The sequence below is a fragment of the Pongo pygmaeus genome, chromosome 8 (genome assembly GCF_028885625.2).
Source record: "Pongo pygmaeus isolate AG05252 chromosome 8, NHGRI_mPonPyg2-v2.0_pri, whole genome shotgun sequence".
Classification (NCBI taxonomy): domain Eukaryota; kingdom Metazoa; phylum Chordata; class Mammalia; order Primates; family Hominidae; genus Pongo; species Pongo pygmaeus.
Genome location: NC_072381.2, coordinates 84,387,191 through 84,409,517, shown reverse-complemented (window position 1 = coordinate 84,409,517; position 22,327 = coordinate 84,387,191). Strand labels below are relative to the sequence as shown.

Genomic DNA, 22,327 nt, shown 5'->3' with positions numbered 1-22,327 from the left:
TATAGAAGTCTGACCTCAGCTTGACTTTTGGTGAAGATGCTCTTATTAGAAAACATTCAAATGGCACTAATATAATATGCAATATCCTATTTAGACAAAAGGAAATTTATTACAGGTAGACTGGTAGTTTACTTCTCTCACTATATTCTCTTAAGAAATAGGATTCCAGGCTGGGCATGGTGGCTCATGCCTGTAATCCCAGCACTTTGGGAGGCCAAGGCGGGCGGATCACGAGGTCAGGAGATCGAGACCATCCTGGCTAACACGGTGAAACGCCGTCTTTACTAAAAACACAAAAAGTTAGCCAGGAGGGGTGGCGGGCACCTGTAGTCCCAGCTACTCCAGACGCTGAGGCAGGAGAATGGTGTGAACCCAGGAGGGGGAGCTTGCAGTGAGCCGAGATTGCGCCACTGCACGCCAGCCTGGGTGACAGAGCAAGACTCCGTCTCAAAAAAAATAAATAAATAAAATAAAGAAAGAAATAGAATTCCAGGCCGGGCGCGGTGGCTCACGCCTGTAATCCCAGCACTTTGGGAGGCCGAGGTGGGCAGATCACGAGGTCAGGAGATCGAGACCATCTTGGCTAACATGGTGAAACCTCGTCTCTACTAAAAACACAAAAAATTAGCTGGGCGTGGTGGCGGACACCTGTAGTCCCAGATACTCGGGAGGCTGAGGCAGGAGAACGGCGTGAACCCAGAAGGCAGAGCTTGCAGCGAGCCGAGATTGCCCCACTGCACTCCAGCCTGAACAACAGAGCGAGACTCCGTCTCAAAAAAAAAAAAAAAGAAAGAAAGAAATAGGATCCAAGACTTGCTCTATTTGCTATTGTGAGAAATTTTACAGTAAAATTACTTGTTCGGGCTGGGCGCAGTGGCTCACGCCTGTAATCTCAGCACTTTCGGAGGCAGAGGTGGGTGGATCACCTGAGGTCAGGAGTTCAAGACCAGCCTGGCCAACATGGTAAAACCTCGTCTCTACTAAAAATACAAAAATTAGGCATGGTGACGCATGCCTGTAGTCCCAGCTACTTGGGAGGCTGAGGCACGAGAATCACCTGAACCTGGGAGGTAGAGGTTGCAGTGAGCTGAGATCATGCCACTGCACTCCAGCCTGGGTGATACAGCAAGACTGTCTTGAAAACAAAAAACAAAAACAAAACAAAAGAAAAAACAAAAACTTGCTTGTTAGAATCTCATTTAGAGCTAACTAAAACCTAGAGTCAAATTTAATTATTTTTAATGGTACCATTACCAAATACCAAACCATAACTCTACTAATTTTCACTTGCTCTCAATAATATTGATTAAGTTGATTTTTCCAAAAAGTTAAGCTCACTTTTGGGAATAGCACTTTCCCACGTTAGGTATATTATTGAAAATTGAGACCTTTAAATGTTTTAACCTATCAGATTATTAGGCCTTTTTAAAAACTATGCCTATTTTATCATACTTCAGAATTTATAGGTATATATAATTTGATTTCTGCTTTTAAATAACTTGTTCCCCCAATTTCAGAGAGAAACTATTAAAAGATATATTCAGATATGACTAAATTATTAGCCTGGGAAAATATTTTTTAAATAGCCCATCTGAATGTTATTTTGCTGTTGATTAAGTACTCCAAGGCAAACACTAATTGTTAAGCTCATGCTATGGATGTTTGCTTTCTATACGTAAAATAAGAATTCTTCCACAAACTTTTTACACTATGCGTAAGTTCTTCTCTAAATATCTTAGTAGAGCTAAGAATAAACTTGTAATATAATGTTATTTCCAGGAATCTAGGATATTGTTGCTTTTGTAGTATCTTGGCCATAAATATTTTAAAAGCATATACGTATGTTAACAGATTTTATTTAAATCAGTTTAATGCCACTTAATTATTCATTATGTAGCTCTAGAAACTTACATAGCTCAACTACACATGGGAAAATTCAATAAAAATACATTAAATGCTACAACACATATTTTAAAGTCTCTTATGTAACAAGCAGTTTTAATATACTATGATCTATAACGTTTACTTACAAAATAATTTTATACACAACCTCTAGTTCCAGTATTGAGCTAGATGGCTGGTACACAGCTGTTCTTTTTTTTTTTAAGTACATTAATAAGAAATAAATGAAAATGTAACAGAGGGCCATTCATAGTCCCATGGTCTTGATGTATTATGAACCAGGGCTTATGGTTAATCCAATTCTGTAAATCTAAGTTTCATTATTTTTTTTCAAAAGTTTACTATGAATCAAATCACTTTTCCAAATGACAACTAAAACTGAAATAACTTTAGAAGTATTTTAACTGTTCAATCATAAAAGCATTAGTTTTTCAGTCCTTACCATCCTTTATAGTTTCTTTTGTTAAACTTCTTCCGTAATGCTGGTTTTGTGTCTCATAGCTATCGGAATGAACATGATAAACCTGTCAAAAAAAACAGTGAATATTAAAAAGCTAATATTCCTTGACCATGTGGGGTTTATCCCAGCCACAAGGGTGGCTAAAGATGAAATCTACTCAGGTAATTCATTCTAATAGATTTGAGAAGAAAAAAAAAAACCGCAGTTATATCAATGGATGCTGAAAAGGCACTTTTCAAATTTAACATCCACTACTGATGAAAACTCTTTGTAATATAAGGATAGATGAATATTTCCAATATGATAAAACTATCTACCTCAACCTACCAGGAGTTAGTCTCAAGTTTAAAGGAGAGAACTGAAAAAGCACTTCTTTTAAAATACAAGAAGCCTTCACAAAAATATTTTATCACAATGTCTTTTATATTATTATTATCTTATATTCTGGAGTTCCTAGTAAATGCAATTAGAGACAAAGAAATTAGAGGTATAATAATTTGGAATGGTGGAGATAAAGTTAATACTCTGAAGATAATAGTTGTACACTAGAAAATAAAATTAAAGACAAATACAAATAATAAAATATATGACATGGCATTTGAATACAAATTAGTAAACAGAAAATAAGCTTTCTAAACACAAATAACTCGTTAGAAAATGTAATGAAAGACCCCATTTATAAAATGTAACCCCTAAAGAACATGAAAATAAGCTAGATAAGTAAAAGATGTATAAGAAGATATCTTTAAAACATTCCTAAGACACACACCTATGTTCTCAAAAAAGATTCAACATAATAAACTATATCAATTTTACTTAAATTAATCTACAACTAAAGTGAGATTATAATAAAAATACCAACTTTTTTTTTGTTGGGGTAGGGACGGAGTCTCTCTCTGTTGCCCAGGCTGGAGTGCAGTGACGTGATCTCAGCTCACTGCAACCCCTGCCTCTGGGATTCAAGTGATTCTTGAACCTCAGCCTCCCGAGTAGCTGGGATTACAGGTGCGTGACAATACGGCCAGGTAATTTTTGTATTTTTAGTAGAGGTGAGGTTTCACCATGTTGGCCAGGCTGGTCTCAAACTCCTGGCCTCAAACGATCCACCCCCCTCAGCCTCCCAAAGTGCTGGGATTACAGGTGTAAGCCACCACACCCGGCCTCAACAATTTTTTTTTAACCATAAGCCAACTCTGAAGTTCACATATTTAAAAAATATATATATAAGAGACAAGAAAAGTTAAAATAAGATTAATAAGGTAGAACTAACCTTGCCATCCTACCAGATATTAAAACACATTTTAGAATCAAACATATGTGAGAATTTAGTATATGATAATGGGATTTTAAATCAATGGGAAAAGATTATTTATTAAATGGTGTTAGTCTGATTAAACAGTGATCAAGAAAAAAGTAAGTTGTATTCATACCTGATATCTTATCTCAGGATAAATTCCAAATGTATCAAAGATTGAAATGATAAAACGGTCCCCGAAAACATATAGGAATCCTTGAGTAACTGATAATAACTAGCGACAGCATTTCCAACTAAAACTCAGAAATGTCAGTTGGTTTTTTTTGGTAGATAATATTTGTACATATTTATGGGGTACATGTGATATTTTCTTACAGGCATAGACTGTGTAATGATAAAGTGAGGGTATTTAGGGTATTCACCACCACAAATATTTATCATTTCTATGTGTTCACAGTGTTTTTACCAGGCAGAAATCAAAAGAAAAATAGAGAAAAAAAAACTGTTTGAAATTTATTTGATGAACAAAGAACATGTTTACACTTATGGGAGAAAAAACAAGAAACAGAAAGTGTTTAAGGTAGGTTTTGTAATAAACATATATGCAGTATTTGCATGTTTAAAATATCTCTGGAAGGATATACAGAGAAAAAATAACTATAATATGATATCTTGTATGGAAGCAGACTATTCAACTATACAGGCATACCTCATTTTATTGTGTTTCACTTCATTGTGCTTTACAGATATACTGCATTATTTACAAATTGAAGGTCTGTGGCAGCTTGAGCAAATCTATTGGTGCCACTTTTCCAACAGCATGTGGTCATTTCATGTCTCTGTATTACAATTTGGTAATTTTTTAAAATTCTCAAACTTATTATATCTGTTATGGTGATCTGTGATTAGTGATCTTTGATGTTACTCCTGTGATTATTTTGGGATGTCACAAAGCACGCCCACATAAGATGGCAAATTGGATAAATATGTGTGTCCTGACTGCTCCACTGACCAGCTGTTCCCCCATCTCTCTTCCTCTCCTCAGGCCTCCCTATCCCTGAGACACAATACTGAAATTAGGCCAATTAATAATTAGTAACCCTCCAATTAATTAATTAATAACCCTCCAATGGCCTCTAAGTGTTCAATGAAAGGAAATGTCACGTCTCTCACTTTAAATCAAAAGCTAAAAAGTGATTAACTTGAAAGCAAAGACAGGCCTAAAACTAGGCCTCTTGTGTCAAACAGCCAAGCTATGAATGCAAAGAAAAAGCTCTTGAAGGAAATTCAGAGTGCTAACTACAGTAAACACACAAATGATAGGAAAGTGAAACAGCCTTACTGCTAATATGAAGAAAGTTTTAGTGGTCTGGATAGAAGACCAAACCAGCCACAACATTACCTCAAGTCAAAGCCTAATCCAGGGTAAGACTCTTTTCAATTCTATTAAGGCTGAGAGTCACCATGAGGAAGCTGCAGAACCATGAGGAAGTGCAAACTAGCAAAGGCTGGTTCATAGACCCTAGTAGAAGTTTATGGAAAGACGTTGTTTTTAACCTAAAATGCAAAGTGAAGCAGAAAGTGCCATTGTAGAAGCTACAGCAACTTATCCAAAAGATAACTGATGAAGTTATCTACCCCAAACCACAGATTCTCAATGTAGACGAAACGGCCTTCTATTGAAAAAAATGCCACCTAGGGTTTTCATAGCTAGAGATAAGTCAGTATCTGGCTTCAAAGCTTCAAAGGACAGGCTAACTCTCTTATTAGGGGCAAATGCAGCTGGTGACTCTAAGTTGAAGCCAATACTCACTCATTTGTCCTAGAACCCTTAAGAATTATGCTGAATCTCCCAGCCCTTTGGGAGGCTGAGGCGGGAGGATTGCTTGAGGCCAGAGGACAACTTGAGGCAAGGAGCTCAAGAACAGCCTGAGCATCATAGTGAGACCCCATCTTGACAAAAAATTTAAAAATTAGTTGGTTGTGGTGGCATATGCCTGTAGTCCCAGCTACTCGAGAGGCTGAGGTGGGAGGACTGCTTGAGCCCAGGAGTTGGGGGTTGCAGTGAGCTATGATTATGCCACTGGACTCCAGCCTGGGCCAAGACCCTGTCTCAAAACAAACAAACAAAAAAATGTGCTGAATCTACTCTGCCTGGGCTCAAAGCCTGGATGACAGCACATCTGTTTATAGCATGGTTTACTGAATATTTTCAGCCCACCATTGAGAACTACTACTCGGAAAAAAAGATTCCTTCCAAAATACTACTGCTTATTGACAGTGCACCTGGTCACCTAACAAGATTACTGATGATGTACAAGGAGATTAATGTTGTTTTCATGCCTGCTAATAACATTCCTTTTGCAGTTCTATGGATCAAGGAGTAATTTCAACTTTTAAGTTCTATTATTTAAGAAATATATTTTGCAAGGCTACATACAGCTGCCATTGATAGTAATTCCTCTGATGGACTGGGGCAATGTAAATTGAAAACCTTTTGGAAAGAATTCACCATTCTAGATGGCATAAAGAAGATTTGAGATTCATGGGAGGAGGTCAAAATATCAACATTAACAGGAGTTTGGAAGAAGTTAATTCCAACCCTCATGGATGACTTTGAGGAGTTCAATTCAAGACTTCAGTGGAGGAGGTAACTGCAGATGCAGTGGAAAGAGCAAGTGAACTAGAATTAAGACTGAAGGCTGAAGATGTGACTGAATTGCTGAAATCTCATGATAAACCTTCAATGGATGAACAGTGACTTGCTTGCTTGTTTTATTGATTGGCTAACTGAGATAGGGTCTCGCTCTGTCGCCCAGGCTGGAGTGCAGTAGCACAATCATGGCTCACTGCAGCCTCAACCTTTTGTACTCAAGCAATCCTCCCACCTCAGTCTCCTGAGTATCTGGGACTACAGATGCATGCCACCATGTCTGGCTAATTCTTGTATTCTTTTGTAGATGGGGTTTCACCATGTTGCCCAGGCTGGTCTCAAACTCCTGAGCTCAAGTGATCCACCCGCCTCAGCCTCCCAAAGTGTTGGGATTACTGGCATAAGCCACTGCCCCTGGCCTCAGAGTGGCTTCTTATGGATGAGCAAAGAAAGTGGTTTCTTGAGATGGAACCTACTCCTAGTAAAGATGCTGTAAACATTGTTGAAATGACAATGAACGATATAGAATATTACATAAACTTACTTGATAAAGCAGTGGCAGGATCTGAGAGGACTGACTCCAATTTTCAAAGTTCTACAGTGGGTAAAATTCTATCAAAGAGCATCATATGCTCCAGAGAAACCTTTCATTTAAAAAAGAGTAAATTTATGTGGCAAACTTCATTGCTGTCTTATTTTAAGAAATTACTGCAGGCACTCCAACCTTCAGCAGCCACCACCCTGATCAATCAGCAGCCACAGGCAAGAGCCTCTACTAGCAAAAGGAAACAACTCACTGAACACTCAGATGATCATTAGTATGCTTGAGCAATAAGTATTTTTTAATTAAAGTATACACACTGTTTTTTTAAAAACATAATGCAACCGGGCACAGTGCCTCATGCCTTTAATAATAGTGCTTTGGGAGGCTGAGGCAGGAAGACTGATTGAGCGTAGTTTAAGATGAGCCTGGGCAATATGGCAAGACCCCATCTCTATAAAAAATAAAAAATAAGCCAGGTGTGGTAGCAAAGATATTTGTAATAAAAAGTTAACATTCTCAACCTAAAAACATGTAAATATGTAGCAAAAAAGTATCCAATTTTTTTTTTAATGGAAAGAAAACTGAGAAACAGATGTAGGACAGAATGATAAGCAAAAGCAAGCTCCAGCTTTTCCTGGTACGTCACCATATTAGTTGCTCATTTTGTGACTTCTTTTAAGAAACTGACAAGCTGATCCTAAAATTCATGTGGAAACTAAAGGAATCCAGAATAGCCAAAACAAATTTGAAAAAGAAAAACAAAGTTGAGGCCAGGTGCAATGCCTCACACCTGCAATCCCAGCACTTTGGGAGGCCAAGGCAGGAGGATCACTTGAGCCCATGAGTTCAAGACTAGCCTGGGAAACAAAGTGAGACACAGTCTCCACAAAATAATTTAAAAATTAGTTGGGTGTGATAGTGTACACTTGTAGTGTCAATTACTTGGAAGGCTTAAGTAGGAGGATTGCTTGAGCCCAGCAGTTTGAGGCTGCAGTAAGACACGATCACGCTACTGCACTCTAGCCTGGAAGACAGAGCAAAGACCCAGTCTCAAAATAAAATAAAATAAAATTAAAAAAAAAAAAATTGGAGGACTCATAATTCAAAACTTACTCCAAAGCAACATTAATCAAAACAGTGTAGTACTTGGCATAAGGATAGACAATATGAAAATGGAAAACATTTATGGTCAATTTATTTTCAACAAGGGTATCAAGAATATTCACTGGGGGAATAACAGTCCTATCAACAAATGGTGCTGGGACAACTGGATATCCATATGCAAAAGAATGAAGTTTGACCCCTTCCTTAAAGCATACAAAAAATTAACTTAAAATGTATCATAAGTCTCCATACAAGAGATAAAATTAGAACATTCTTACAAGAAAAACAGGAGTAAATCTTAACGAGTTTGGGTTAGGCAATGGTTTCTTAGATTTTACACCAAAAGCCTAGGTAACAAAAAAAAGTAAATTGGACTTCAAAACTAAAAATTTGGAGGCTTCGACAAATACTATCAAGAAAATCAGATTAGAAAAAATATTTGCAAATCAAAAGTTTGATGGATTTATATACAACTCAATAATTAAAAACAAAATGTCTGAATAGACATTTTTCCAAAGAAGACATATGTAGTCAATAATATTGCAAATGAAAAGATGCTCAACATCATTAATCATTAGAGAAAGGCAAATCAAAACCACAAGGAGATGCTACTCGACACCTACTAGGATGGCTTATAGCAGAAAAACAAAAAGGAACAAAGGTTTCAAGAATGTGGAGAAAATGGAACTATCATGAATTGCTGGTGGGGACGTAAAATGAATGGTGAAGCCACCATATGTTCTCACTTACAAGTGGGAACTAAGCTATGAGTAAACAAAGGCATACAGAGTAATACAATGGACTTTAGACACTCGGAAGGAGAAGAGTGGGAAGGGTGGCTAGGGATTTAAAAAACTACATATTAGGTACAATGTACACTACTCAGGTGATGAGTCCGCTAAAATCTCAGAATTTACCACTATATAATTCATCCATGTAACAACAACAACAAAAAACTGTACCCCAAAAGCTACTTAAATAATTTTTTAAAAAATTAAATAACTAAATAAAATGGTGAAGTCACTTTGGAAAAACACTTCGGCAGTTTCTCAAAAAGTTAAACATAAACTTAACCTTAGGACCTACCAATTTCACACTTAGGAATCTACCTAAGAAAAATAAAACATATACCTACACAGAAACTTGTATACAAATGTTCTTAACAGTTATTAGTAGCCCAGAAGTAGAAACAACCCAAAGGCCATCAATGAATGAATGGATAAACAAAATGTGGTATATCCATATAGTAGAATGTTATTTGGCAATAAAAAACAAAGTATTGACTTACATGACAACATGGGTGAACTTTAAAAACATGAAACTAAATCAAAGAAGCCAGTCACAAAATACCACACATTGTACTGTACAATTTGATTTATATGAATTGTCCAGAAGGGGCAAATCCATAGAGATAGAAAACAAATTAGTGATTCCCTAGGGACAGGGAGTTTGGAACGAAATTGGTAGGGACTGCTAATGTGTATGAAGCTTTTTGCAGAGGTGATGAAGTTGAATGTGGTGATAGTTGCCCAAGTCTATGAATTGATTAAAACCAGTGAACTCTATACTTTAAATGATTAACAGAATGGTACGTAAATGACATCTTGCTAAAGCTATTTTAAAAAACTAAACCTCTTTAAGAAATAAACAAACCTCTATTTATGTCTAGGGAAACAATAAATCCCAGCAGAGCGAAATCATACAATACCTTATTTGCTTATCCTGTCCACGTACTCTAAAGGTAATGCAAACCCAAAGAATAGTTTACTATTATAATTATTCTATTTCAATAGCTTTTGGGGAATAGGAGGTTTTTTGTTACATAGATAAGTTCTTCAGTGGTGATTTCTGAGATCTTGGTGCACCTGTCACCCAAGCAGTGTACATTTTACTGAATGTGTAGTCTTATCCCTCACCTGCGTCCCACCCTTCCTCAAGTCCCCAAAGTCCACTATCTCATTCTTATGCTTTTGCATCCTCAAAGCCTAGCTCCCACTTGTGAGAGTATATAGTATTTGGTTTTCCATTCTTGAGTTCACTTAGAATAATGGTCTCCAACTCCATTCAAGTTGCTGCAAATGCCACTATTTCACTCCTTTTTATGGCTGAGTAATATTCCATCATATATATATATATAACATTTTCTTTCTTTTTTTTTTTTTTGAGACGGAGTCTTGCTCTGTTGCCCAGGCTGGAGTGCAATGGCATGATCTCAGCTCACTGCAAACTCCACCGCCTGGGTTCAAGCGATTCTCCTGCCTCAGCCTCCTGAGTAGCTGGGACTACAGGCACCCGCCACCACGCCTGGCTAATGTTTTGTATTTTTAGTAGAGATGGGGTTTCACCATGTTAGCTAGGATGGTCTCGATCTCCTGACCTTGTGATCCACCTGCCTCGGCCTCCCAAAGTGCTGGGATTACAGGCAATCACATTTTCTTTATCCATTCATTGGTTGACGGGCATTTAGATGGGTTCCATATTTTTGCAACTGCGAATTGTACTGCTATAAACATGCACATGCAAGTGTCTTTTTCATATAACAACTTCTTTTCCTTTGGGTAGACACCCAGTAGTGGGATTGCTAGATCGAATGGCAGTTCTACTTTCAGTTCATACTGTTTTCCATAGTGGTTGTATTGGTTTACATTCCCACCAGCAGTGTAAAAGTGTTCTCTTTTCAACACATTCATGACAACATCTGTTATTTTTTGATTTTTTAATTATTGCCATTCCTGCAGGAGTAAGGTGGTATTTCCTTGTGGTTTTATTTTGCATTTCTCTATTAGTGATGTTGAGCATTTGTTCATATGTTTGTTGGCCATTTGTATATCTTCTTTTGAGAACTGTCTATCCATGTCCTTTGCTCACTTTTTGAAGGGACTGTTTTTCGCTTGCAGATTTCTTTGAATTCCTTGTAGATTCTAGATAGTAGTCCTTTGTCAGATGCATAGTTTGCAAACATTTTCTCCAACTCTGTGGGTTGTCTGTTTACTCTGCTGATTATTTCTTTTGCTGTGCGGAAGCTTTTAAGTTTAATTAGGTCCCATTTACTTATTTTTGTTTTTGTTGCAATTGCTTTTGGGTTCTTGGTCATAAATTCTTTGCCTAAGCCAACTGTAGAAGAGTATTTCCAATGTTATCGTCTAGAATTTTTATAGTTTCAGGTATCAGATTTAAGTCTTTGATCCATCTTGAATAGATTTTTCTATAAAGTGAGAGATGAGGATTCAGTTTCATTCTTCTACATGTGGCTTGCCAATTATGCCAGAACCATTTGTTGGACAGGGTGTCCTTTATCCAATTTATGTTTTTGCATGCTTTGTTGAAGATCAGTTGGCTGTAAGTATTTGGCTTTATTTCTGGGTTCTCTATTCTGTTCCACTGGTCTATGTGCCTATTTTTATACCAGTAACATGCTGTTTTGGTAACTATACCCTTGTAGTGTAGTTTGTAGTCAGGTAATGTGATGCCTAGAGATTTGTTCTTTTTGCTTAGTATTTCTTTGGCTATATGGACTCTTTTTTGGTTGCGTATGAATTTTAGCATTTTTTTTGTAGTTCTGAGAAGAATGATGATGGTATTTTGATGGGCATTGCACTGAATCTGTAGATTGCTTTTGGCAGTATGGTCATTTTCACAATATTGACTCTACTCATTCATGAGCATGGGATGTGTTTCAATTTATTTGTGTTATCTATGATTTCTTTCAGCAGTGTGTTGTAGTTTTCCTTGTAGAAATCTTTCACCTCCTTAGTTAAGTATATTCCTAAGTACTTTTATTTTTTATTTTGTGGATGTTGTAAAAGAGATTTAAGTTCTTGATTTGATTCTCAGCTTGGTAGTTGTTGGTGTATAGCAGTTTGTGTACACTGATTTTGTATCTTGAAACTTTACTGAATTCATTTCTCAAATCTCGGAGCTTTTTGGATAAGCCTCTAGGATTTTCTAGGTATACAATCATGTCACTGGTGAAGAGTGACATTTTTATTTCCTCTTTACTGATCTGGATGCCCTTTATTTCTTTCTCTTGTCTGACTGCTCTGGCTAGGATCTCCAGTACTATGTTGAATAGAAGTGGTGAAAGTGGGCATCCTTGTCTTCTTCCAGGGGAAGAAGCATTTCCAGGGGAAATGCTTTTACCATTCCAGGGGAAATGCTTTTACCTTTTCCCTATTCAGTACGGGAAAGCATTTCCAGGGGAAATGCTTTTACCTTTTCCCTATTCAGTACGATGATGGCTGTGGGTTTGTCATAGACAGCTTTTATTGTTTTGAAGTATGTCCCTCCAATGCCAATTTTGCTCAGGGTGTTTATTATAAAGGCATGCAAGATTCTGTCAAATGTTTTCCTGCAACTACTGAGATGATCATATGGTTTTTATTTTTAATTCTGTTTGTGATGTATCACATTTATAGACTCGTGTATGTTAAACCATCCCTGCATCCCTGGTATGAAATCCACTTGATCATGGTGTATTATGTTTTTGCTATGCTGTTGGATTTGGTTAGCTAGTATTTTGTTGAGGATTGTTGAATCTATGTTCATCAGGGATATTGGTCTGTAGTTTTCTTTCTTTGTTATGTCCTTTCCTGGTTTTGGTATTAGGGAAATATTGGCTTCACAGAATGATTTAGCGAGGATTCCCTCTTTATCTTACAGAATTTCAGTAAGATTGGTACCAATTCTTCTTTGAATATCTGCTAGAACTCAGCTGTGAATCCATCAGGTCTTGGACTTTTTTTCTTGGTAATTTATTCCTGTTTCAATCTCGCTACTCGTTATTGGTCTGATCAGTTTCTATTTTTCCTGATTTAATCTAGGTGGGTTGTATATTTCTAGGAATGTATTCATCTCCTCTAGATTTTCTAGTTTGTGCACATAAAGGTGTTCATAGTAGCCTTGAATGATGTATTTCTGTGGTATCAGTTGTAATATCACCAGTTTTGCTTCTAAGTGAACTTATTTGGATCTTCTCTCTTCTTGATTAATCTAGCTAAAGGTCTATCGATTTTGCTGATCTTTTCAAAGAACCAGCTTTTTGTTTCATGTATATTTTGCATTTTTTTGTTGTTGTTTCAATTTCACTTAGTTCTTTTCTGACCTTTGTTATTTCTTTCCTTCTGCTGGGTTTGGCTTTGGTTTGTTCTTGTTTCTCTAGTTCCTTGAGATGTGACATTAGGTTGTCTATTTGTGCTCTTTCAGACTTTTTGATGTAGGCATTTAATGCTATGAACTTTACACTTGGCACTGCTTTTGCTGTATCCCAGAGGTTTTAATAAGTTGTGCCACTATTATCATTCAGTTTAAAGAATTTTTACATTTCCATCTTGATTTCATTGTTCACGCAAAAATCATTCAAGGGCAGATTATTTAATTTCCATGTATTTGTATGGTTTTGAGGTTCCTTTTGGAGTTAATTTCCAGTTTTATTCCACTGTGGTCTCAGAAGATACTTGTTATGATTTTTATTTTCTTAAATCTATTGAGACTTGTTTTGTGGCCTATCATATGATCTATCTTGGAGGATGTTTTGAATGTTTATTCTACAGTTGTTGGGTAGAATGTTCTGTAAGTATCTGTTAAAGTCCATTTGTTCTAGGGTATAGTTTAAGTCCACTGTTTCTTTGTTGACTTTCTGTCTTGATAACCTGTTGAGTGCTGTCAGTGGAGTACTGAAGTGCCCCACTATTATTGTGTGTTACCTCATTTCTTAGGTCTAGTAGTAATTATTTTATGAATTTTGGAGCTCCAGTGTTAGGTGTATATGTATTTAGGATTGTGATGATCTTTTTGCAATGAATTTCCTAGGAGTTCTTTGAGCTTCTTGTAATTGATGTCTAGATCTCTAGCAAGGACAGAGAAGTTTTCCGTAATTATTCCCTCAGATAAGTTTTCCAAACTTTTAGATTTCTCTTCTTTAGGAAGACCAATTAGTCTTAGGTTTGGCCATTTAACATAAACCCCAATTTCTTGGAGGCTTTGTTCATTTTTCTTTTTTTTTTTTTTTAGATGGAGTCTTGCTTTATCGCCCAGGCTGGAGTGCAGTGGCGCAATCTCGGCTCACTGCAAGCTCCGCCTCCCGGGTTCACACCATTCTCCTGCCTCAGCCTCCCCAGTAGCTGGGACTACAGGCGCCTGCCACCACGCCCGGCTAATTTTTTGTATTTTTAGTAGAGACGGGGTTTCACCATGTTAGCCAGGATAGTCTCGATCTCCTGACCTCATGATCCACCCGCCTCAGCCTCCCAAAGTGCTGGGATTACAGGTGTGAGCCACCACACCTGGCCCTGTTTTCAAAATTTAAGTTGCTTTTCACCTTTCTCTGGTATCTCCTTGAGTAGCTTAATAATCAGCCTTCTGAATTCTTTATATGGCAATTCAGAGATTTCTTCTCGGTTTGGATCCATTGCTAGGGAGCTACTGTGATCTTTTCGGGGTGTTATAGAGCCCTGTTTTCATCACATTACCAGAATTAGTTTTCTAATTCCTTCTCGTTTGGGTAGACTACTTCTTCAAATTGTTCTTGAATATATTTTTGATTGGACTGTTTTTTTTTTTTTTTATTTACTTTTTCTCTCTCTCTCTTAAGGATTAGACTTTAATGTTCATTTTAGTCTAAACTGATTCTTGGTACTTGTAGGGATAAAGACTCTGAGTTCCTTAGTTATAGAGAGTCTTTGCGTGCTGGCTTTCCCTAATGCTGGCTAGAGTAGTTATATTATTGGTGTGTGGGTGAGTTCACTGTCTCCTATAGAGTTGGAATGGCAGGGATCTCTTGAAGCTTATCTTGTTCTCTCATGGTGTACGCCTTATTTATTTAATGTTTTCCTGGTGTTTTATTTCCTAAGTTGATGATTCTGGCTTCCGGCCCATAGAGGGGGTATCCCTGGGTAGGCAGCGGGTGTGGCTAAGGCAGGTGAGTAGATGTAATACCTAGTGGTGGGTCAAGGTCCCAGCCTTGATGAGGGTAGCTGGGGCGGCTCTCAATTAGATGTGCTGAGGATTTATCAGAGTGAAGAGTGGGAACTACCACAGCTCCCCTACCAAGTCAGCAGGAAAACTATTTACCTCACAGCCTCACTCCTATACTAGTATTTCAGCTATTCAGATCAGACAGGCACTTCTTTTCATCTATAGGAATGTTGGTATTCCAAACAGGGAGTGATTGTGACTCTGCCTCTCATGCAGGCCTGAATCTGGCGGTTGCTCCTCCTGTCAGGCTGCACTCACCCTGGATTATTCCAGAATGGCTGTCTATAGGTGCCTCCATGCTGCATTCCTGTGGGGGATGCCCCAGCTATGTCTACAGTGGAGTGCTGGGAAGAACAAGGACCTCTTCTCCAAGGTCCTTCATGATCAGAGTGGCTGCCTGCCTGTTGCGGTGTATGTGCAGACTTTCCCAGCTGTGCCTAGCACTGCAATTGTGTCTCTGCTGTGAGAAACTACCCACCAGTGAAAACATCTGGAACTCAAGGCCTGCTGTTCAGATTCTTTTGTCCCACAGGGTGATCCTTTGATGTGGTGCTCTCCCCATTCCCCTGGCGATGGGGCTTCCTGAGAGCCAGACTGTAGTGATCGTTATTGTTCTTCTGGGTCTAGCTACTCAGCAAGGCTACCTGGCTCCAGGCTCCGGTTTGTGCTGGGGTATGTCTGCCTGTGATGCGATCAGTCTTCAGGTCTCCCAGTCATGGATAACAGCACCTGCTCTAGTGGAGGTGGCAGGGGAGTGATGTAGACTCTGTGAGAATCCTTCATCGTAGGTAGGTTTAGTGTGCTGGCTTTCTCGAATGCTGGTTATGCTAGCAGTGAAGTTGTCACATGGACAGACTGAGGACCACTGGTTAGCCAGGGTGTTGGAGGCAGTAGTTTTAGCGGTTGTTTTCTTCTTCCTGGGAGCAGAGTTATTCTGTCATGAGGTGCTGTAATGGCCTGAGTTGGCTGGCCTCCAGCCAGGAGGTAGCGCTTACAAGACAGCACCAGTTGCAGTATTTGCAGTAGGATCTGAGCTTGCCCTAAGTTGGCAAGGGGGAATTATTCTGGTTTCTCACATGATGGGCAATGCCATAAAGCTCCCAAGAGTTTACGTCTTATCAGGGCAGGTAGAGAAAAACCATCAGGTGGGGGCAGGGTTAGGCAGGTCTGAGCTCAGACTCTCCTTGGGCGGGGCTTGCTGCAGCCACTGTGGGGGTTGGGGGGTAGTTCTCAGGCCAATGGGGTTATATTCCAGAGGAACGTATTGCTGTCTCTGCTGTGCTGTGTAGTTTGCCAGAGAAGTGGAGAATAGCCAGTAGCGAAAGGACTCACCCAGCTCCCACGCAGTTGGCGAGGCTGGTGTTGCTCCCACAGTGCATGTTAACAGCCCCAAGTTTAGATCCAGGCAGCCTGCATGTGAAACACAGACCTGCCCTGGGCCGTAAGCTTCCCCACTGAGAAAGCAAGCATGGCTTTCAGGCCACACCTCTCCTTGTCTGCCAACAATGGTGGTGGCTCCTGTGCTCCTATCTGCAGCATTTCCCATTTGCCCCTGGATTCTGCTCAAGTAAGTTTGTGCCCATTTGAAATTGCCACAAAATTCAGCTGCAAGCTTCTTTAACCCTGTGACTAGTCCCTAATTCCACTGGCTGCCTTCCCTGAGATCCCATGTAAGATACAGTCAGGGATGACTTCCCTGGGCTTGCGCTGGAGACTGGGAGTACCTACAAGGCTGTTCCTGCTGTTGCTTCTACTTTTATATTTTACGTGGCCCCCTAAATTCCATTCCACCTCTAGGTAAGGTTAAATCCTCCTACTGTGATCTGGATTCTCAGATTCACTCAGGGGGTATGTGTTCAGAGGTAGGTTTTCCCCCCTCACACTTTGGGAATTCACAGTTTTTCACCTAACTCACAGAGTTTACAGTGATCCTTTCAAAGATCTATGAATTCGTTTGGTTTTCATGGTACTTTCCTGTGGTGGTTTTTGGAATGATAGTTCACACTGTGAATCTCCACATACTGTTTTGTCCATCCACGTGGAAGATGCACATTAGCCCTGCCTCCCATCCACAATCTTCCTCCCATCTGACAGAAGAGTTTTTGAATAGGGAATATCGTGATTAGATATACATTCTACAATGTTTAGAGAAAGAACTATAAAATAACAAAACTGAACTTGAGAGACTAGACTCTGGAGAGGGATAATAATGATAATAGGACTCGAGAAGTTTAGGAATCAAGATCAGTAGGATTGATGGATGGCTGACAGGTAACAGTGATTACCTGGTTTCTTTTTTTTTTTTTTTAATGAGACAGACTCTCGCTCTGTCACACAGGCTGGAGTCCAGTGGTGCAGTCTCAGCTCACTGCAACCTCCACTTCCTGGGTTCAAGCGATTCTCCTGCCTCAACCTCTTGAGTAGCTGGGACTACAGGCATGTGCCACCATATGCAGCTAATTTTAAAATTTTTTATTAGAGACAGGGTTTCATCATGTTGGCCAGGCTGCTCTCGAACTCCTTATCTCAGGTGATCCACCCACCTTGGCCTTGCAAAGTGCTGGGATTACAGGCATGAGCCACCATGCCCAGCTGACTACCCGGTCTCTAATGTGTAAAATTGGATATATGGTGATGCCATTTACTGAGACAGGGAATAACAGGGATTTGTTTTTAGGCTGGGCACAGTGGCTCATGCTTGCAGTCCCAGCACTGCTTGGGATTGCCCAGGATCACTTGAGCCCAGGAGTTCGAGACCAGCCTGGGCAACGTGAACCTCATCTGTACTAAAACCTCAGTGCAACAGTGAAACAGTGCACAGTGGCAACAGTGAAACCTCATCTGTACTTAAAAAAAAAAAAAAAAAAAAAAAAATCAGCCAAGTGTAGTGGCACATGCCTATAGTCCCAGCTACTCAGAAGGAGGCTGAGGCAGGAGGATCCCTTGAACCCAGGGGTTGAGGCTGCAGAGAGCCATGATCTTGCCACTGCACTCCAGCCTGGGTGATAGCTCACCAAAAAAAAAAAAAAAAAAAAGAGATTTGTTTTCATTGCTGTGGTTGTTGGTTTGCAAGAGGGATAATGAGTGTGTCAGTTTTGTGGGGTTTTTTTCCCCAACTAAATTAGAATCTTTTTATTCTCTTAGTAATGTCTTCCAGAGTCAGCTACTTCCATTGTAGGTGATAAAATGTATAAGGCTCCACTTCAGATGTTGGCATTGCTATGAGCATGGTCTCTCCCCTTTACGGCAACTCAGAATTAAAACTTTTGCTTCTTATTTTTTATATTCCAGTTCCAGAAGTAGTTTCCACTGTGAAAGTTATTTAACGACAGTCTTATTCTTTCTAGTAGTGGCTTACTACCAGGCTTCAGCTTCTTCAGGAACATTACAAGATGGATTTAGTTTAAATATGTATTAAAATAAAAGGTATTCTATCAAATGAGTTTAAATGCATTTTATTTTTAGACAACCTACATGACACATTTTTCTTAAAAACAATGCATCCACTCCATGCATCCATAGTCAAAATAAATGAAGAGCTCAAGATGACATCAGTCCCATTTGTCTTAAGTCCTGGTGTTGTACAGATGACAAGCAGCAGCCAGTTATGATGACAGGTGATAGATCCAAAGTAATTGCCAAATTTGTTAACATTTTTCCATTTCTGAACCACCCTTAAAGGAAATCATTTATGGGGTCACACTAACCTCATGATAGTCCAATAGAGCAACCATGCCATCTGGATTCATGTTTTCACCAATACAGAACTAGTAGTTTTTGAAATCAGCAAGGATGTGCAGCCTCTGTCACAAAAGGTTTTACTCTTTCTGGTCTCTGTTCTTCAACTTTGCTTTTGATTGTTTTCATGTAATCTTTGATGTAGTTCTTGTAGGTGTTTTTTGTGAAGCTGGTTTCTTGCAAGTGATAGTCTGTGACAGTATCAGCAACAGTGATAACTGTGGTTTTGGTACCTTTGCCCTCGGGACCTTCAGCAGAGGCATTTCCACCAATGAGCAAGTCATCAATGTTACCCTCTGTCCTACTGACCATATTCCCCTCCACCGCCAGGCACAGCCCATCTGCAATCTCCCAAATCTCATAAATGTGGAATAACACCTATCTCATCATAGCTGATGAGATGCTGGTAAACAATCATGATGGCAGCTGAAGAGAGACAGAGGACAGCGGTGCTAGCTTAGCAGGAGCCGGGAGCTCTGGGCGAGGGTGGTGGAGCTACAGCACTCCAGGAAAGGGGAACCATGGAAAAAGCTATGTCAGTTTTTTATGTACTGAGTTCAAGATGTCTTTAAGCACTTAAGATATTTAAGTAAGGTATCCAGTAAGTTGTTAGATGTACATATTAGGAGATCAAAGAAAAAGCAGAGCCTGCTGATAAACATTCGTGAGTTATGTGTGTAACTAAAATGAGAATAGAGAGCCCTGCTTAAGAAGAAATAGAAAAGAAAGGTAGACATTAAAATGGAACCAAGAGGATTACCTCAGCATTTAAAGAATAAATAGAGGCCGGGCGCGGTGGTTCACGCCTGTAATCCCAGCACTATGGGAGGCCAAGGAAGGCAGATCATAAGGTCAGGAGATTGAGACCATCCTGGCTAACATGGTGAAACCCCATCTCTACTAAAAAAAAATACAAAAAATTAGCTGGATGTAATGGCGGGTGCCTGTAGTCCCAGCTACGTGGGAGGCTGAGGCAGGAGAATGGCGTGAAGCTGGGAGGCGGAGCTTGCAGTGAGCAGAGACGCCACACTGCACTCCAGGCTGGGCGACAGAGTGAGACTCCGTCTCAAAAAAAAGAATAAATAGAAAAGGGCTGGCAAAGAAGATTGCAAAGTGACCTTAGGCAGAAACCAGAAGAGAGGTGGGTGTCATAGATTCAAAGAAGAATGTTTCAAGGAGGGCGTGGTTGGCATTGAAAGCTACTTTTCCAAGTAAAGTAAGGTAATGAAAAATGCCATTTGGAATTAGTGGCATGGTGGTGCTTAATGAAGAGCTAATCCATTAGCATGATGGGGCGGAAGCCAGATTAGAATGAGCCAAATACTGAATGGGAAACAGGGAAATAGAAATAATGAGTTTGGTTGTAAAGCAGAGACAAGCTAAATCTGCAGTTGGAAAGCAAAGCAGGTTAAAGGTGGGGTTTTGATGTTTTGTTTTTTAAAAAACTTGACAGCGATTTGAAGATATTTAAAGCAAAACGATAAAAGCCAGTAAAGAGAAGCAGAAGTTGAAAATATAAAAAAGATAAGAGAAAATCAATAGTATAAGGTTCTTGAAGAGGTGAGAAGGAATGAGATTCAGAGGGTGTACAGAGGAGCTGTCCTTAGGAGGACGGAAAATTCTTCAATGTGATGGGAAAGAACAATGAGGAAATAAAAGCAACTGCAGGTAAGGCATGTGCATCTGTTAGCAGGAAATTAAGGGAAATCCTGTCGGGTGATTTTTATTTTTTCTAAAGCAGGAAGCAGTCATCTGCTAAAAGTCAGAAGGAAAGAGGGAGGGTGAGAGATCTGAAAACAGTGGAGGCTTAAATAGTTGCCCAGTCAGATTCCTGTGGGATGTTTATTTCTTGTTTGTTTTAACTTTATTCCATTACTGTCTTTTCTTTTTCTACACACTCATATTTAATTACAGTTTTCTAAAATGAAATAACTGCTTGAACAATTTCTCTGGTTTTATACACAACCCAAATATCAAATTCAATTTTGCTATTACCATCACAATGACAATTTATCTATCACGCTTCCTATTAGCTCTTCTGTTTAAAACTCAAAGAAAATCCATATATCATTTTACAGGAATTTCAGAACTACCCATTATGCTTACATATAGATAAACAAGTATTTGGTATATCCACAAATTTTACCTTCACGCATCTAGAAGATGCAGCATTTGTTTAGAGGACTTTACACCACATTACTTCGTTTTTTCTCTTTTTTTTCAAAATGGCCTCAACAATTCTCCTCACCCTGTGCACATTGCTATTCATGCTGTGACTTTGCCTTTCCTACCATCGGAGGTGGAGTCTGTTTTCTCGCCCTATAAATCTGGGCTAGCCCTGTACTAGATTTTGCCCTACAGAATTTCATAGAAGTGACAGCAAATAACTTCGTAACCTAGAGTTTAAGAACCCTTTTTTCCTCCTTCTGGGAATGTGGTACTTCAAAATTAAAAAGCCCAAGCTAGCCTTCTGACAGATAAGACCACAAAGAAAAAGACCCAGCCAACAGTACCAACTTCCTGACACAAGAACAATTCTCTGGTTTTATATACAACCCAACTAAATGAGAGAGAGTCATTTTAGACCATCTATACCCAGCTGAACCATCAGATGATTGCAGAAGGAACCCTAAATGAGATCAGCAAAAGAACTGCACACTTAAGACTAGCTCAAATTGCAAATTCACAGAATTGTGAGAAAATAAAACAACTGTTTTAACCCCAAAAGTCCAGAACAATTACCTATTTTTTTTTGGTGGGGGGGGCGTTGTTTGTTTTTCTGAGACAGGGTCTCACTTTGTCACCCAAGCTGGAGTGCAGTGGCATGATCACGGCTCACTTCAGCCTTGACCTCCTGGGCTCAAGTGATCCTCCCACCTCAGCCTCCCGAGTAGCTCGGACTATAGGCACATGCTACCTCTCACCCAGCTGGTTTTTGCATTTTTGTAAAGATGGGGTTTTGCCATGTTGCCCAAGCTGGTCTCAAACTCCTGAGCTCAAGCAATCCACCCACCTCAGCCTCCTGAAGTGCAGGATTACAGGCGTGAGCCACTGTGCCCAGCCACACAATTACCAAATTTTTAATTTTTTATATTTTGAAAATGCAGAAAAATGACTGAATATATAAATTTAGCACTTTTCTCATGGGAAAATCATAAACAATATCACATTTACATTTAATATTTGCTTGCACCTAAATTTAAGACTTCTTTAAAACAAAATTACCAGAACTATAGTCTTGAGATTCAGCCATCTATCCATTTATTTATCAATCACCCTACTATGTTCCCGAACCAGAGAAACTGACCATATATCAGTGAACAAAAAAAAAATTTTTTAAATCCTTGCCCTCGCTTTTCACATTGGGGAGTTACAGACAACTCAATTCCAAAATACATTTTTTTCTGATATATTAGTACTACAATGACATCCATAATTTTCAAGGGAAGAACATGTACAGAGAAATGTGCATATTATACTAATAAGCACTCTTACCCTCATGCCAAGCACCAAGAACCCAATCTCTTCCATTAATGGGTACTTGCTGACCTGTTGCTGAATCTTCTCAGATGAGGCAAAAGGATCATAGCTTTTTTGCCCTATCTTTACATCCATTATACAGGGCTTATTAAATTTATGGGTCACATCTTCCAGTTTTAGGTATAAATCTGTTATTAAAGAAAAATATTAATTAGTAAT

The 22,327-nt window shown here is 39.1% G+C and overlaps 1 protein-coding gene and 1 pseudogene across 4 annotated transcripts in view; both read right to left on the bottom strand.

The window, feature by feature from the left end:
* Positions 1 to 22,327, bottom strand: part of IPMK (inositol polyphosphate multikinase) — a 79,106-nt gene that overhangs the window by 5,336 nt on the left and 51,443 nt on the right. For all 4 annotated transcript variants that reach the window (XM_054503683.2, XM_054503680.2, XM_063669963.1 and 1 more), the window contains exons 4-5: positions 22,124 to 22,296; positions 2,345 to 2,426 (exon numbers count right to left, since the gene is read on the bottom strand). In XM_054503683.2, the coding sequence (XP_054359658.1) occupies positions 2,345 to 2,426; positions 22,124 to 22,296 (255 nt within the window). The remainder of the gene's footprint in view (positions 1 to 2,344; positions 2,427 to 22,123; positions 22,297 to 22,327) is intronic.
* On the bottom strand, positions 18,331 to 22,013 carry LOC129045235 (translationally-controlled tumor protein-like; annotated as a pseudogene).